This window comes from Plecotus auritus, assembly GCF_963455305.1.
Source record: "Plecotus auritus genome assembly, chromosome: 9".
Classification (NCBI taxonomy): domain Eukaryota; kingdom Metazoa; phylum Chordata; class Mammalia; order Chiroptera; family Vespertilionidae; genus Plecotus; species Plecotus auritus.
This window is the reverse complement of record NC_137783.1, coordinates 44,387,487-44,401,038: the sequence shown is the minus strand read 5'-3', so window position 1 is coordinate 44,401,038 and position 13,552 is coordinate 44,387,487. Positions and strand designations below refer to the sequence as shown.

Here is a 13,552-nt window from a genome sequence, read left to right as displayed (position 1 = left end):
TTAACCATTAAGTCTATTAAGTGGAACCTATTGTGAAACAATCTATAACTTAACCAAACATAGATCAAACATATCTAGCTTGCCTTAATTATATCATTTTGCCTTGTACTTCAACTTATTTAATATTTAGCCTTGAAATACCTTCCCTCTGGGAAAACATTGCTGAAATTCTTATTCTTCTGTAGGCTGGATTTGGCTTTGCTGGGTCCGGTGTTCTCTATCACCCTTCATTTTTACCGTTTTGACTTTACTCCAGCTGAGTAGACAAACAAATCCAAGAAAGTGTTCTGGATCAGGAGAGAAAACCAAAACAGCAGCTACGTTTTAAACTTGATTTTTTGGTAAACATAGGTCATCTGTTCTTTTTATGGGATTCTTTGTAAGGACTCTCTCTTGCAATTTAGCAGGAAAGAAAGCCAGTAATTTAAAGCTTCAGAAAATTCTGATTAAACTTTTTAATCTTAGCTCCTGTCAGTGATGGCACTTTTACCATCAGAACACAGTTTCTGTTTTAGTATTACTGCCTACCTACTTCTGCTTTGGAAATTTATTTTAAAAGAAAATCTAGTTAGTAGAAGATACTAAGTACCAAGAGTTCCTCAAAGCAGTTTTCTTTTCAGATATTTTTAAAGTAAATATTTGGGCCTGTATCTGTGTTTGCATTTGTCTCAGTTATTAGGTGTGTGTTTTTTCTCTCTAACCCTCACCTGAGGATATGTTTGTTTTTAATTGATTATTTTAGAGAGAGGAAGGGAAAGAGAGAGACAGAGAAACATTGATTGATTGCCTCCTGTTTGTGCCCTGACTGGGGATTGAATCCGAAACCTAGATATGTGCCCTGACCCTGTCCGGGAATTGAACCCATAACCTTTTGGTGTGCAGGACAATGCTCTAACCAACTGAGCCACCCAACCAGGGCAGGTGGTTGATTTTCGTTTGTTTTAAATAGGATCACTGCCTGTTTTATTATTTTTTAAATATTTTTAATTGATATTTAGAGAGAGAGGAAGTGAGAGAGATAGAGAGATACAAATATCGATGAGAGAGAAACATCAATATCAATCAACTGCTTCTTGCATGTCCCCACTGGGGATCGAGCCCATAACCTGGGCATGTACCCTAACTGAAATTGACTGGTGACCTCTTGGTTCCTGGGTTGACACTCAGCCACTCAGCCACACTGGCTGGGTGATCATTGCCTGTTTTAAAGCTTAAATGTAGTTTAGCATTCTATGCATAATAGGAACCCTGGCATTTAATTAAAATTATGATGTGTAAAGATTCTTAAATGTGAATAAAAGTTTTTCTAAATGAGAAAAAATAGCTGAAGATTAATATTTTTGCAGAAACTCATGTGATGTTTTAATGTCAACATGATCCATTCTGTCAGTAGCATGTATAGGAATGATATGCTCTAAGCATTTTTCCCCCCTAGACTTGGGAAGACCCTGGACACAATGACAAACACACTGGTTGTTGTGGCGACAATGACCCAATTGATGTCTGTGAAATTGGAAGCAAGGTAATGTAATCTGAAATGTTTTTCTTTAGTGCTAAGATGATATTAATTAAGTATATAAAGTTCGTACTTTAAAAAATATTATGAATAATGATGTCACTTGAGATAATTAGAAGCTTCCATTTCATTTAAAGCATTTGTATATTATAATTTGTATAATTATAATTTATATATTTAAAACTAGCCTAGAAAAAAATGTACATATAAGTATATATGGCTATACATACAGGGTATCCCCCAAAATTATACACATTTTGAATGATTATAAAGTCAGTGTTTATTATTACTAAAAATGAGTGAAAATTAAGTGAGTTATCAGCTGTTAAAGTGTGTATACATTTTTTAAAAATATATTTTTTTATTGATTTCAGAGAGGAAGAGAGAAGGAGAGAGAGATAGAAACATCAATGAGGAGAAGGAATCATTGATCGACTGCCTCCTGCACACCCCCTACTGGGGATCGAGCCTGCAACCCGGGCGTATGCCCTTGACCGGAATCAAACCCGGGACCCTTCAGTCCGCAGGCTAGCTCTCCATCCACTGAGCCAAATCGTCTAGGGCAAAAGTGTGTATACATTTTGGGGGGACACCCTATATATGTGGAAGAAGTAGACATGTTCTGCTTTAGAAGGCAGATGACTGGTCATTAGATGAAGGGTACTAAGAAGCAAATGTTATCTCAACACAAGACAAACCTTGCAATTGACCCAAGCCCAGTAACCTCACGAGTTGGAGATTTATGGTAGGGACTCCTCTATCAAGAAGGGTTGCTTTAAGATTCTAACTGTAGTTATATATCTTTATGAACTTTCTCAGGCTTGGGAAAATAGTAAGCAACTGAAAAAAAGTTGTCATTGAGTTTCTTAAGTCATCAAGTTCAGTCATATTGTATGATGTCTAACTTAGTGGCTTCTATAAAATAAAAGGTAGAGAAAGCACATTAAAATATATATTTGAGCCCTAAACGGTTTGGCTCAGTGGATAGAGCGTCGGCCTGCGGACTGAAGGGTCCCAGGTTCGATTCCGGTCAAGGGCATGTACCTTGGTTGTGGGCATATCCCCAGTGGGGAGTGTATAGGAGGCAGCTGATCGATGTTTCTCTCTCATTGATGTTTCTAACTCTCTATCCCTCTCCCTTTCCTCTCTGTAAAAAAATCAATAAAATATATTTCATATATATATGAAACAAAATTATGGGGGTTATTCTTTGGCACAATCAGTGACAATTGAAAGAAAGATTAATTACCCTGAACCATGTTACTGATTTTCTTAGGACCTATAAGTAGTAAGGGTACATTTTCAACTTTTATAAGACTGATGGGCATTTACTTGTTTAGCTTTTAAAAAACTGCTTAAAGGAACAAGCTTAAGGGAAGTTTGCAGAAACTTGGTGTCTTCCTTATTTCCTGCTATCCACCAAGGAAAGTTTTTCTTCCAAAGTTTCATTCTGTGGTATTGTCCTGACTGTGGTTATTGACTCTCAGGTCTGTGCAAGAGGTGAAATAATCAGGGTGAAAGTTCTGGGCATATTGGCTATGATTGATGAAGGGGAAACTGACTGGAAAGTGATTGCCATCAATGTGGATGATCCTGATGCAGCCAATTATAATGGTAAGAAAGTTTAAAGAGTCTGAAGTATTTGTGCTTACATCTGATGCACCACTTAACCTCTAACGACAGAATTGTAAGCTCATGTCTTCAAATTCTTAAAGAATGGAGGAGAAGCAAAACATTTGACAAAGCATTGTTATTTCTAATGCGGAACTTCTGTAATTAACTGAGTAAACTTTCTCCTTCATTCCAGGAAAGACAAAAATCTCCTAGTTTGTGTTTACTATTTTCTCCTTTCCTTCCTCACATACTTGCCCTCAGTAGGTCTATTTATTTTTAAAATTTTGTTTTCATTGAAATGTAATTTACATACCATTAGAAGTCATTTTTTTAAATGTTTATATCATCACAGAAAGGTTTATGGACAGCACGGAAGAATCCCTAAGGATTTCTTTTAAAAAAAACGTTTTTTGTATTTCTATTACAGTTGACGTACAATATTATAATTTCAGGTATACAGCCCAGGGATTAGACATTTATATAACTTACAGAGTGATCACCCCAGTAAAACTAGTACCCATCTGACACCATACATAATTATTAAAATATTATTGACTGTACTGTATTTTTTAAAATATATTTTTATTGATTTCAGAGAGGAAGGGAGAGGGAGAGAGAGAGAAACATCAATGAGGAGAGAATCATTGATCAGCTGCCTCCAGCACACCCCCTACCGGGGATTGAGCCCGCAACCTGGGCATGTGCCCTTGACGGAATTGAACCCAGGACCCTTCAGTCTGCAGGCCGACACTCTATCCACTGAGCCACAGCGACTAGGGCTGTACTCTACTTCTTACATCCCCATTACTATTTGTAACTACCAATTTGTACTTCTTAATCACTGTACCTTTTTCATCCATTCACTTAACCCCTTCCCACCTGGCAACCATCAAAATGTTTTCTGTATTTATGAGTTTCTATTTTGCTTGTTTGTTTATTTTGTTTTTTGGATTCTACATATACGTGAAATCATATGGCATTTGTCTTTCTCTGATTTACTTCCCTTAGCACAATGCTCTCTAGGTCCATTCATGTTGCTGATGGCAAGAATTCATTCTTTTTTATGGCTGAGTCATAGTCCATTGTATATCTACACTACTTCTTTATCCATTCATTTATTGCTGCAATAAACATATGGGTGCATATGTCTTTTTGAATTAGTGTTTTTGTATTTCTTTGGATACATACCCAGAAGTGGAATTACTGGTTCCTTCTTTATCTCTTATATAGCCTTTCTTTTAAAGTCAGTTTGTCTGGTATAAGTATTGCTGTCCCAGCTTTTGTTTGTTTCCAAAATATGTTTTTCCATCTCTTTACTTTCAGTCTTTGTCTTTCTATCTGAAATGAGTCTCTTGTAGACAGTATATGTAAGGGTCTTGTTTCACTATCCATTCAGCTACCGTGTGTCTTTTGATTAGAGTATTTAATCCATTTGCATTTAAAGTAATTGTTGATAGATATGTAGTTATTGCCATTTTTATTATTCATATTTTTCTTCCTTTTCCTCCTTTTCCCCCCCTCCTTCTCCTTCTTTCTTCTTCTCTTTATTAGCCCTTTAGCATTTCTTGTAATACTGATTCAGAGGTGATGAACTCCTTTAGCTTTTTCTTGTCTGAGAAGCTCTTTATCTGTCCTTCAATTCCAAATGATAGCTTTTGCTAGGTAGAGTAATCTTGATTATGGGTACTTGCTTTCATCCCTTTGAATATTTCATGCCAGTTCCTCTGGCCTGAAAAGTTTCTGTTGAGTAATAAGCTGACAGTCTTATGGGAGCTCCCTTGTAGGTAACTAACTTTTCTCTTTGTCTTTAACTTTTGGCATTTTATTTGTGATGTGTGTTGGTGTGGGCTTCTTTGGGTTCATCTTGTTTAGGACTTTTTTTGCTTCCTGGACTTGTGTGTCTTTTTTCTTCACCAGGTTAGGGAAGTTTTCAGTCATTATTTCTTCAAATAGGTCCTCAATCCCTTGCTCTCTCTTTTCCTTCAACACTATTAATTCCAGGACATTTCTCCACTCCAGCAGGAAACCCCATATCCATTAGCAGTCACACTCTATTCTCACTTCCCTCAGTCCCTGGCAGGCACTTACCTATTGTCTTGTCTCTATGGATTTTCCTGTTCTGAACATTTCACATAAATGAGTTCATATGATGATATGTCTGGCTTCTTTCACTTAGCATAACGTTTTCAGGGTTCATCTATATTGTAACATGTTCAGTACTTCATCCCCCTTTTTTGGCAGTATAACTAACATTACACAAAACTTATTATTTTAACTATTTTGAAGTATACAATTAGGTGGCATTTAGTATATTCACATTGTTGTGCAACCGTCACCATTATCTAGTTCCAAAACATTTTCATCACTCCAGAAGGAAACTTTGTACCTTTACGCAATCACTTCCTATTTTTTCCTTCTCCCAGTCCCTAACAACCACTAATATGCTTTTTGTCTCTATAAATTTTCGTGTTGTGGATATTTGACATTTCTCAATCACAATTGTGTAAGCTAGGAGATCTCACAGCACTATTGTTCTGTCATTACCAGGTAGTGCCAAGAAAGGTTTTTTATCTTGTTAAGATTTGTCTTGCTAAGATTAATAAGAAAGACTTCTCTTCTTATTGCAAAGAGCATTGGATCAGGTGCTGAGATGTGGATTCTTTGACTTATTAGCTGTATATTAACCTGGTAACGTTCATAATTATCTGTAAATACCATTTTGTGGAGAGATCAAATGAGAGACTGTAGGTAAACAGGGTTTGTGAAATAAAAAGCACCGTCTGAAAGGAGGATAAACTTTCACCTTCTACATGAGAAATATCTTTTAAATATCCCAAATAAAATTGTTTTTTAGAGCATTTATAGAAAATTGGCATTATGACCAATATCACTTTGACCCGCTTCTGAGTGTCTGTTCCATGGAATTCCTCATAAATATATGCAAAGATGTATGTACAATGGGGTAAGTCTTTTGAGACTGAGCCCTTTAATTTGTAGGATCAGACGCTAATTCCAGTACTGTCATTATTAAATTGAATTGTTGGACACTCATTGGTGCCTGAAGAATAGGAGAATTGGTCAGAAAATTTTTTGGGAAATACCCCATACTTGGGATTTTTGTATTTTCAGATTAGTTCTGTATTAGGTGACACATTTTATGTGAATTATTATAAGTTCCTTGACATTGATCAGTGTTTAAACAGTTCCCAGTTCACTTTGTAAACTTTTCATACTTTTAGTAGTACTATGAAACAAAATGCACGATATTTGTTTAACTGTGTGTGATATAAATTGGACTTAAAGTTATTTTATACAAATACCAGTAAGCTTTTGTTGTTAAATATATTCCTCCTTCCAAAAACACTTTTTCTAATTGATATTTTTAGCACTTGTATCTTCTGTTTGCTTGCATTGAGGGGCAGCTTGATCATTTAAAGTTGATGGATGTACAGAAACTTTTAAAAGTTTTTTTAAACACTTTGTTGTTGGCCAGAACAAAAGCATTATGATATAGAATGCCAACACTGCACTATAGTTAGAATAGTCTAGTCACATTTAATATGTAATGCATCAGTGGTTATCCGTGTCATCCATTTTTCTTGTCTTTAGTATGTAATTGTGGTGAATTGAGGCTCTGTGAATAGAGCCTCGACCTGTCTTTTTTAGTATCGTCTGTCCATCTCATAGAAGTTACCCAAACGTTTGCCAAACTGTTCTTTCATTATGTAGCTCCAATCATTTCTCCTTTTTCTTATCTAACAGAAGTTACCATTGTACTGGTTGTTCTCTTACCACTTAGTGTCAGAGGTATTCTAAGACAAATTTATTTCCTTTTAATGTGTATATGTGTTCCCTTCTCAACAAGGTGGTTAGCTCTAATATGATCTTGAACTTTTTTCATAACCATCCCATAGTTCTTTCAAAGTAAAGATGAACTTGATATTTTATCACATAAATTATTACGTATGCACCTTGCAAGAATCTGCTTATTCTCTTCTAAGGTATTAATGATGTCAAGCGGCTGAAACCTGGCTACCTGGAAGCTACTGTGGACTGGTTTAGAAGGTACAAGGTTCCTGATGGAAAACCAGAGAACCAGTTTTCTTTCAATGCGGAATTTAAAGATAAGGTAATGAATGTGTCATTCAGAACTATGGCTTTAAGTCTGTTTGTATTGAGGCTTATAATTTAACCTACTGTTACCAGTTAAAGACTATATGACCATTAAAAAATATCTAAAGACATGACTTGATGTTGATTTATTCATTTGAATGTTTCCTTCCATTTTTGACCCAAGGAAATGATTCAAAAGAGACAAAGTTATCAGGCTTTGGGAAAATGATGATACTAAGAAAAGAATACTTTTCTAACATCGTAATGTAGATCTCTTCAAATTATAGGATTTTGCAACTGACATTATTAAAAGCACTCATGACTATTGGAGAGCATTAGTGACAAAGAAAATCGATGGAAAAGGAATCAGTTGGTAAGTACTCACTCTTTCCATGTTTATCACACAAACCAGACCAGCTTGCTCCAAAGGTTTTAACAACCATAACACAGTGTCATCACTTCCACTTAGAAAAGAGCTTCTGTTGTTGAATGTATTCCTCCTTCCAAAAATATTTTTCCTAGTTGATATTTTTAGCACTTGTATCTTCTTTGTATTCAGTGCTCAAGTGAGTGGGAAGGTAGATAAACGCCTGAAAAGTGCCCATAAGATACCTGAGAAAGGACAAACTAACACTGTAAGGGGGACAGTGAGATCAGAACATTCTGAGGGTAAGTAATTGGGAAAGGCATTAAGGAGTCAGAATGGAATGGGTCAAATAAGGCTGAGTGCTAGGGTAAGTATCCTCTGATGTCAATGTGTAAGGTGCATCACAAATAACCAGTATCTACCATGCACACAACCTTTACTGCCACTAATAGTAGGTAATATTTATTGAGCAGTAAATGTTTGCAAAGCATGTAACAGAGAATAAGCAGATTAAACTTAATCAGAATCATCCCAAAGTGTTTTCAGAGTTAGGACTCGTACTCAAGTCTATCTGGCCCTCGATGTTCAGGGCAGTATACTTCTTCTGAGGTCTTTAAAGACTTGTAAGAGAATGTCCACTATCATCTCTTAACTAATGATCTGGAAATAGTAGCCAATGAAGAAATCCTGTGTTTTGATGTAGGAACATTGAAAAGGGGAAGCATATTGTGGCAGATGATATGATTGTGTGCCCAGAAAACACTAGAAAAAATAAAGAATTCAGTAATTACAGAATTACAGAATGAGTATGTATGTACAGTTGACCCTTGAACAATATGGGTTTGAATTGCTTGGGTCCACTTACATGTGGATTTTTTTTCAATAAATTCATACAGTACTGTAAATGTTATTTTCTCTTCCTTATGATTTTCTTAATAACGTTTTCTTTTCTCTAAGCTTACTTTATTGTAAGAATACATATAACATACAAAGTATGTGTTAATAAACTTTATGTTATAAGTAAAGCTTCCGGTAAACATTAGTTAAGTTTTGGTGGAGTCAGAAGTTATATGTGGCCCTAGCCCAGTGGTCGGCAAACTCATTAGTCAACAGAGCCAAATATCAACAGTACAATTGAAATTTCTTTTGAGAGCCAAATTTTTTAAACTTAAACTTCTTCTAACGCCACTTCTTCAAAATAGACTCACCCAGGCCGTGGTATTTTGTGGAAGAGCCACACTCAAGGGGCCAAAGAGCCACATGTGGCTCGCGAGCCACAGTTTGCCGACCACGGCCCTAGCCAGTTTGGCTCAGTGGATAGAACATCGACCTGCAGATTTTTTTTTTTTAATATATTTTATTGATATTTTACAGAGAGAAAGGGAGAGAGACAGAGAGCTAGAAACATCGATGAGAGAGAAACATCGATCAGCTGCCTCCTGCACACCCCCCACTGGGGATGTGCCCGCAACCAAGGTACATGCCCTTGACCGGAATCGAACCCGGGACCCCTCAGTCCGCAGGCCGACGCTCTATCCACTGAGCTAAACCGGTTTCGGCCGACCTGCAGATTTTGTTGCAGGCTCCTCCCTGGCCCCAGCCCTGGTCGGGACTTGTGCAGGAGGCAACCAATCAATGTGTTTCTCTTACATCAATGTTTCTCTCTGTCTTTCCCTCTTTCTTCCACTCTCCCTAAAAATCAATCAAAAAATATCCTTGGGTGAGGATTAACAACAGCGAAACTTATATGTGGATTTTTTACTTTATGGGGGTGGGGTTGGTGCCCCTAAGCCCCGTGTTGTTCCAGGTTCAACTGTATAAGTGAGATCATACGGTATTTATCTTTTTCTGTCTGACTTATTTAACTTAATGTCTTCAAGGTCCATCTATGTTGTTGTAAATAGCAAGATTTCATTCTTTTTTTAAATAGCTGAATAATATTCCATTTTTATAGCTGAACAATATGACGTTTTCTTTACCCATTCATTCATCAGTGGACATTTAGGTTGTTCCATGTCTTGGCTATTATAAATAACTAGGGGCCAAGTGCACAAATTCGTGCACCTTGAAAGTAACTGTGGGGCCGTGAGGCCGCAGTGGGCACAGGGGCAGGTCTCATCCCATCCTCTGTGCCCCCACCCAGCCCCTCCTGCCACGGCCCCCCGTCACCGCTGCTCCCATGCGCTGATGGCGCCAGCCCCACTCGCACCCACTGACGGCGCAGAGCAGCAATTGGGGCCAGCACCATCAGCAAGCGTGAGCAGCGGCTGCTGCCACGATCGCCCCTCAGGAGCAGGGGGAGGTGGAGAAGCCTTCAGGGGCGATCAGGGCTGGCAGCCGCCGCTCGCACCCTCTGACAGTGCTAAGTGATCGGGGCTGGCACCAGGCGTCAGCAGCCGGTGGAAGCGGGGCCGGCTCCAGCAGCAGGTGCAAGTGCTGGGTGGGACCATGGAGCAAAAGAATTTTCAGTAACCACCAGAAGCTCGCCCCGATGACAGCAACTGGTGCCCCGCCTTGGTCTGGTGCCCCTGCTTACCTGCTCCACCATCCTGCTGCGGCCAACGCCCGCCATGTTCTGCGTGCACCTCCTGGTGGTCAGCACATGTCATAGCGACCAATTGTTTGGTTGTTCTGCCATTCAGTCTATTTGCATATTAGGGTTTAATATATATAGATGCTTCAATGAACATGGCAGTACATATATGTTTTTGAATTAGTATTTTCATTTTCATCAGGTAAATACCCAGAAGTAAAATTTTAGATCATATGTTAGTTCTAGTTTCAGTTTTTTTTGAGGAATCCCTCCCTACACTGTTTTCCATAGTGGCTGTGTACATTTCCCACCAACTGCACAAGGATTCCCTTTTCTCCACATCATTGCTGACACTTATTGTCGCTTGTGTTTTTGATGACAGTAATTTTAACAGATGTGAGATTTTCTCATTTTAGTTTTGATTTGCATTTCCCTGATGATTATTGATGTTGAACATCTTTTCATGTAGCTTTTCGGTATGTGGGACATACCAACTGAGCCACCTGGCTGGGGCAATGGGATTATTTTCCTAATTTCTCTCTGTGATAGTTTGTTATTAATGTATAGAAGTGCAACCGTTTATGTATACTAATTTTGTATCCTGCAACTTGAGTAAACCTGATGTTCAAGTAAATTGAACTTGAATCTCCTGTGGCCTACCATCTTCAACTAGTTTTTTAACTCTTGAGAGAAGTTTTTGTTACTGCAACTCATGACTACCTTTGTTTTATTTAATAGCATGAATACCACAGTGTCTGAGAGCCCCTTCAAGTGTGATCCCGATGCTGCCAAAGCCATTGTGGATGCTGTACGTAAATGCTTCCTTGCAAAAGAACAAATATGGTGCTAAACGGGGAGGGAAAGTACTGCTTTCACCAAGTACTTGAGTACCTCCTGTATGCATATTACTCTGTGAGGTCTTGAACTTACAAAACATGAACATACGTAAGCAGACATTTGACTGCATGTAAAAGCTGAGTAATGTCCTAGTCCACCCTCAATTGGGCAGGTAGCAAAGTAGTATTTGTAGTACTACCCAAGTGCCTGTGTACCTATTATAGGCCATTTTTCACAAAAGCATCAATGGGAACTTACTTGTCAAGGTCAGTTAAAGTTATCACATTTTAGGTACTGTTGCAGGGGTGGTTCATAATCCTAGAAAAGACTTTCATGCAAGGCAGTAAAATTTTTTTAGTATATATTTATCGATTTCAGAGAGGAAGGGAGAGAGAGAGGTAGACACATCAATGATGAGAGAGAATCATTGATCTTGATCGGCTGCCTTCTGCATGCCCCCCACTATGGATCGAGCCCACAACACAGGCACGTGCCCTGACCTGGAATCAAACCGTGACCTCCTGGTTCATAGGTTGATGCTCAACCACTGAGCCACACCGGCCGGGCTAAGGCAGTAAACTCTATCAAAGAAGTAATTTTGTTTCTGTACTATTTTTTATCTGATTCAGATTAACCAATATATTTAACTAGATCATCTTAATTTATTCTCATTTACAATATTAAATAAGGAAAACAAGAAAATTAGGTCTGATTTTGTACTGCTTTTTAATTGAGTAAAAGGAAAAATAATTTAGTAATAAAGCCAATTATGTATATTTATCTTTATGTATGAATCCTGACAAAGTTGAAACGAATAAGAAAATTTGGATAGGAAAAGATATTGGTTGGCAATCATAACGTTTCAATGAGAACACTCTACCTACATTTTATATATATAATATATATTAAATCGCTATGTGTGTAAATCAGTTTTTATTCTTTATTTCAAAATACATTTATTTTTATTATTCTCATGTGTGTCATTAAAAGGGGCTTGAGTTTGTTAATATTTTTTAGCAGGAGAGCAAACCTCGCATTATTCCTATAAATTATTATTTTTTGAACCTAAAAATTAGGATAGTTGTCTTCTGTTCAGATTCATTTTCATTTTTGTCAGTATACTTTTTTAGTTTTTTTTAAAGGATTAGACTAATATATTTTAATATTTTATTTTAGTTACCACCACCATGTGAATCTGCCTGCTCAATACCTGCAGATGGTAAGAACAATATTCTAGTAAAATTACATTAAACCTTATGAGAATGTGTGGGAAAATTATATCTATAGATAAATCTTACATACCACATCCATACAAAGAAAGAGAAGGAAGGGGAGAAGAAACATTTGTAGAGTTTCATAATGTATGTAGAAAGAAAGATGGTTGTATGCACCACCTTTGGTGCCAGTCCTAATCACAGCCGTTTCCACACCATGACCCACTCTCTGGGTTCTGGGTACATGCTTCATGGGCACTGGAGCAGGCTGGGCTCTGGGTCCCCATCTGGCCATAGGCTGCTTCACCCAGAACTGAGTTCTCTCCCCCTATAGATTTAGAATTCGCTCTCAGGTTCCTCTCATGAGAAGCACATGTTTATATGATTAGTATCAAGAGTAAGGAAGCCTAAAAGAAAACACTGGTAAATTACCTGTTTTTGCCATAGTGAAACTTGCAAGTATGAAAGTTTGTTTAAGGTAATCAATAATAGGATACATTAAAGCAAGTATATTCTTCTTTGTTATATGTTGGGTATATTTTGATTCTTAATGAGGGTTCTAATTTGTTTTTCTTTTCTCTGAATATAGTGGATAAATGGTTCCATCACCAGAAAAACTAAGGAAATTTCTCTGGAATACAAGCTGATATTACTGCATCATATTCATCTGGAAGTATTAGATGCAAAAGTAGTGGCTTTTCTAAGCTTTAAATTTATAGAACTAATCTAACTAACAAAGAAAATTCTGCTGTGACCAATCCAATATATTTAGTATGTTATCCATATGAAAGCATTTTTCATCTCAGCTAAGATAACTTTAATACATGCTTAAATATCAAAGCAGTTATTGGAATTTGGAAGTCATTTGTGAATAAATGTGCGAGATATTGGATGTATATGTTTACTATGTGTTAGGAAATAAAATTATTTTGCTGAAATTTGTCTTATATTTTCATTTTAATCTGAAGCCAGACATTACCAAGCAGGCATGGGTGCTATTTGTTGTTTAATAATTTTTAGACTAAAACTGATTTTACTTTTAGGAATCAGAATGAAATTCCTTATTTTTACAGTAGTCTTGATACTGTGCCTAATTCCTAGCATCCCACTGTAAAGCAAAAGCTTTTAAATTTATATCATATTAGCAGAAAACACAACCTTGCTCACCTTTTGAAATGATAGAGTTACCTTCTTTACTTCTCTAGGCAACTAATTGAACTCTTAAGTTATTTTCATTATTCTCTGAGTTATCAGCCAGAATAGCTTTGTGATTAAGTTCGTGGGCTGTGGACCTATACAGACCTGAATTTTTAATCCTAGCCCAACTGCTTATTAATTCTGTAATCTTAGGTTAATTC

General features: G+C 37.2%; 1 protein-coding gene across 2 annotated transcripts in view; it reads left to right on the top strand.

The window, feature by feature from the left end:
* The window catches only part of PPA1 (inorganic pyrophosphatase 1), a 33,534-nt gene extending 19,982 nt beyond the window's left edge, over nucleotides 1-13,552 (top strand). For both annotated transcript variants that reach the window (XM_080642519.1, XM_080642518.1), the window contains 7 exons: nucleotides 1,436-1,522; nucleotides 3,004-3,130; nucleotides 7,132-7,259; nucleotides 7,531-7,616; nucleotides 10,882-10,951; nucleotides 12,157-12,199; nucleotides 12,784-13,552. In XM_080642519.1, coding sequence (XP_080498645.1) covers nucleotides 1,436-1,522; nucleotides 3,004-3,130; nucleotides 7,132-7,259; nucleotides 7,531-7,616; nucleotides 10,882-10,951; nucleotides 12,157-12,199; nucleotides 12,784-12,815 — 573 coding nt within the window. In that variant the 3' untranslated portion in view covers nucleotides 12,816-13,552. The remainder of the gene's footprint in view (nucleotides 1-1,435; nucleotides 1,523-3,003; nucleotides 3,131-7,131; nucleotides 7,260-7,530; nucleotides 7,617-10,881; nucleotides 10,952-12,156; nucleotides 12,200-12,783) is intronic.